A 4,136-nucleotide genomic window follows, 5' to 3' on the forward strand; every position below is an offset into this window, starting at 1 on the left:
CCTTAAGTTTTTCTTCCTATTTGTGATGAACAAAAGCACATGATGGAACAAGGAGTTCATTAAAGCTCTGCATGCTGCTCTGAAGAAATTGCTAATTTGCTAATGAAACGTCCTCCATGTCCTTCATATGTGGAAGATCTTGGGTCACTGCACAACACCAAAATCAGGTAGTTTTGCTGTAGTTTCAATGGCATGGTTGGTATAGTTTCCTTGATCAAGAGTTGACTGAAAATCAAAACATAATTTCAAACTTCAGTTCATCGGATGCAAAAGTAGTCTTGATTTAGCCATATCTAGCGAAGTTTCTAAATATCCCCCTGCCTCCATGAGAGCACAACAGCCATGTCTCTTGATTTTCTTGGCAATCGGATATCGTATCGCACACTGACATTTGAACTTTTTTTTTTTTGATTTTCTATCAACTCTTGCCCAAAGGAAACTATCGCAAGCATGCCATTGCCATCTTCCTTTGTTTAGCATTTCAAACATTAAAATTTGAAGAGTGCTCGCTTCTGGTTGTGCACTGCTTCCTCAACACGACGGCTAGGTTAACTTAATACGATCCAGCTACTTAGCGGGCCGTCATGCAGGCAGTACACTTGCCTCAACATTTACGAAACAAAGTGATGTGTTCCTTAGCAACCCAAAGTCAACAGCAGAAACAAAGTGAAAAGAGTACTGCTGATAAATTAGGCGACTCTTAACACCAACTGCAGAAACGAAAGGAGAATGGAACACTTCTGCTGAAATTGGATTGCCATAGAATGAGGTATACAGAGAATTTCAAGCCAATGCTCTAGAACAACGATTCACAAGAAAAATTGGAGCCCAAGAGCGGTGAAGAAGCTCCCAATAGTAGGCAAAAATGGCACCAACATGATGGTCTAATCTCTGAAGTAACATGGAGACTAAATTGGAATTTGATGTATTTGCCAAGTAACTAACAAATGGTTACTGTTGTTTCAAAGGCCTCCTTTTCATAGAAGAAACAACTCTCCATTTGCACAGGTTACCTGAACAGGAAGCTATTACATATACCTGCTATGCCACCCACACTTATCCCACCGACATGTTAAAAAAGTAAATGCCGGCCCCGTGACTCACACACCAAGGAAACTCAAACCTAAAGTACTGAAGGAGCTGAACTACAACATTAAAACAACAGAGAGCCTAAGCGGTGCTTAGTTTGCTATAAGAAACTTGCTTTTGCTGGCATGGTCCTCGTGCAAACCCACAACATCTTTAAACTTCTCAACTAGCTCCTCCAGACCAGCAACTCCAAAGCCCTCATAGTCAATGGTCTTCTTGTACCGTTGCTCATATAGATTCTCGAATTTACCAAGTGGAACAGGGCAGGAGTAGCAAACAAGAAGCTCTTGAATCTCCCTTCTGAAACTGTCTAGATGGTCATCGAACAGATATGCTCCATCTATATCTGGGTTGATATTCCGTTCATCCTCTGACAAATCATCTGATGAGCTGCCCAACTGCTGACATGCTCCTATTGTGCTTTCTTCAAGAGCACAACTTCCTCTCTTTTCTTTCTTCAAAATAATTGGCGTACTTGGACAATTCTTCAGGTTCCTATCACCAGAATTACGGAGGCAAATCATCTTCCTCTGACCCTTCCCTATGACAACAAAAGAGTCAGCCAGCTTCTCGAAAAGCTGAACAAGTTTAACAGCTCCATATTCTGATACATAGAGGTGTCTTCCAAAGAGTTTTAGATACTCCGAAGGAATACGAACAAGTGGGACACATCCACCAGATAATTCAAACAAACGTATTAGTTGACCCTTCAAGCCTTGAAGATCACCAGGACGAACCCACCATGACCTTTCACCTGCAAAACCTTGGTCTGTCTCAGGACTTTCACTCAGACCGCATGATAAATTATGAGTCCTTGATGATGTACCACAGTTCCCATCTGCAACAGTATAAAAAGCTTTGTTTGGTTCTCTAGTTGTCTGGAAAGTGTTATAGCAATACATCTGGTTGATGGTAGGTCTGCCACCATATTCATTTCTCGAAGTTCCTGTATATACAATGGCCTCCTCTTCATTCTGATTGTCAGGGAACTGCCCCACATTCCCACTGCTGACATGGCATGGAGGATCTGCCAGACGGCGCCCTAAGGACCTAGGGGCCACAATACCTTCACCACGGGCAAGACTAGGCCAGTCCCACACGAAACTCCCAGCACTGCTCAAAGCTGATGAGACGGTAACTGAAGATGGAATGGCAAGGACAATAGTGTATCCACGCTGGCCAAGTATATGCAATGCAGGAGCAAAATCGACATCACCAGATATGAGCATAATGGATGATGGTGGGTGATTGTCAAGTGCAAAGAGGAACATATCAACCAGTATAGCCTTATCAGCAGCATCTTTCCGTCCATTAGGAACATCAACAAGTTTGACTCCAGTTCTCTGGCACCCCTCCCTGAGTCTCCTTGGGAAGGCATTGAAATCTCCATAAGCAGAGAGCATAGTCACAGCACCCTTAACAACAGGATGCATGCGTAAAGCCATTCGGACATTGCCAGCAACGTCCTCTGGCCGTACATCACTTGGAACAGGGCAGTTCTCAATGTCCCAAAAGATGGCCACTGGACCAAGAACAGCATTTGCCTGGCCATTTGTTTGAGAAAGCTCCCCATTTGAACTAACTATCATCATCCTGCTGGGATCTGAGTCTGACAACACAGATTTTGGTGAGGGTGAAGTGACACGACTAGCGATTACTTTATCTTCAAAAGACATGACGTTACCTGCATAAAAAAAAACGAAATAGAAGGTTCAGAGAACGAAAGCTGGTACATTTTACTCTCTCAAAGTAAGCAAATGTAGGCAAGCATGAAGCATGCAGTGACGTTGGTATGAAATATTATGCAAGAGGAATGAAAACACCTCGTAACATCATATAGAAGTAACCAACAGCATGTCTCAGCTATTATTATTTCATATGCAGCAGCCCAAAATGTTGCTAAATCAATACTACTACAATCATGTCACGCCAAGTTGGGGTTCTTCTCTAAGATAAGATACTCAAATCTTATCTGACAAAATTTAGATAAAATTCTTTGGCTCTCTGCTAGTGGCATTTGACCTGGCAGCATCAACATTTCTAGTAGGTGCTAATGCATCCAGTTTTTTCACTTCCACTCCTAGCAAAAGGTATCACCCTCATCACTAGCTACAGTACAACCCCTTTTAGCCTCTTTCAACCAAAAAGAAAACTAGTAATATCAGTCAATAGAAACAAAATCCACCACTACTGAAACTATGCCATGAACAATGACAGTTATCTACTAAACTGCACGCATCAATATAATTTTAAGATGGGTATGTCCTATGTGTCACCAATATGGGATAATATTGCATCAATATGGATAATGAGATACACAAGTTATATCCTATACCACCAGATTAAATTCCAACCTCCAATCTTGGTAATAGTTTTCTCCATTGAAGGAAGATTGGAAAATATTACTGCAATTTTCTAGACACTTGAATTTCTTGGGTTTCTTTTTTTTTTCAAAATTCGGTGTACTTTCCAAATATGGGTAGTACAATATAAGAAAATCATTCTCTATCAAATCCATGTAAAAGAGATTCTCAAGATTTGAACAAATAGTGATGCTATGAATAAGTCAACACATCTTCGCCTGTAGACAGGAACCGAACATATAATATCCATGCATGATAACATCAAACCCCTACATGTCCAGATGCTCCAGAGATAATAACCATGTTTAACCTGATCAGTGACATTTACAGGAAAACATTCTTCATTTGAGTTGTATACTAAAATATGTTACTCTGAAACCATTTGTGGTAAATTTGTGACTGAGAGCAGGGGGAAAAACAACAAAAATAAAGGAAAAAACTGACAAATTGATGTTATTTGCCAATCAGAAAGAACAAAACAGGGAAGTATAACAAGAATCATCTAGTTCCTGAGAAAGTTTATCTGCAATCAATTAATAGGATACGTTTGCACATTTGAATTTCAGCTAGTGACAGGAAGTGATATTGTAATTACAAGAAAGTAGACAGACAATTGCAGCACTACTTGCACAAACATTCAAAAGAATTGAACTTTGTCGGTAGAAAAAAAAAACTCCATCATAT

General features: G+C 40.4%; 1 protein-coding gene across 2 annotated transcripts in view; it reads right to left on the reverse strand.

Annotated features, from left to right (window-relative positions):
* Nucleotides 1-772: 772 nt before the first annotated feature.
* The window catches only part of LOC101782518, a 4,107-nt gene continuing 743 nt past the window's right edge, over nt 773-4,136 (reverse strand). For both annotated transcript variants that reach the window (XM_022825472.1, XM_004962513.3), the window contains exon 2: nt 773-2,773. In XM_022825472.1, coding sequence (XP_022681207.1) covers nt 1,182-2,765 — 1,584 coding nt within the window. In that variant the 5' untranslated portion in view covers nt 2,766-2,773 and the 3' untranslated portion in view covers nt 773-1,181. The remainder of the gene's footprint in view (nt 2,774-4,136) is intronic.

Source organism: Setaria italica, chromosome III (assembly GCF_000263155.2).
Source record: "Setaria italica strain Yugu1 chromosome III, Setaria_italica_v2.0, whole genome shotgun sequence".
NCBI classification, from domain to species: domain Eukaryota; kingdom Viridiplantae; phylum Streptophyta; class Magnoliopsida; order Poales; family Poaceae; genus Setaria; species Setaria italica.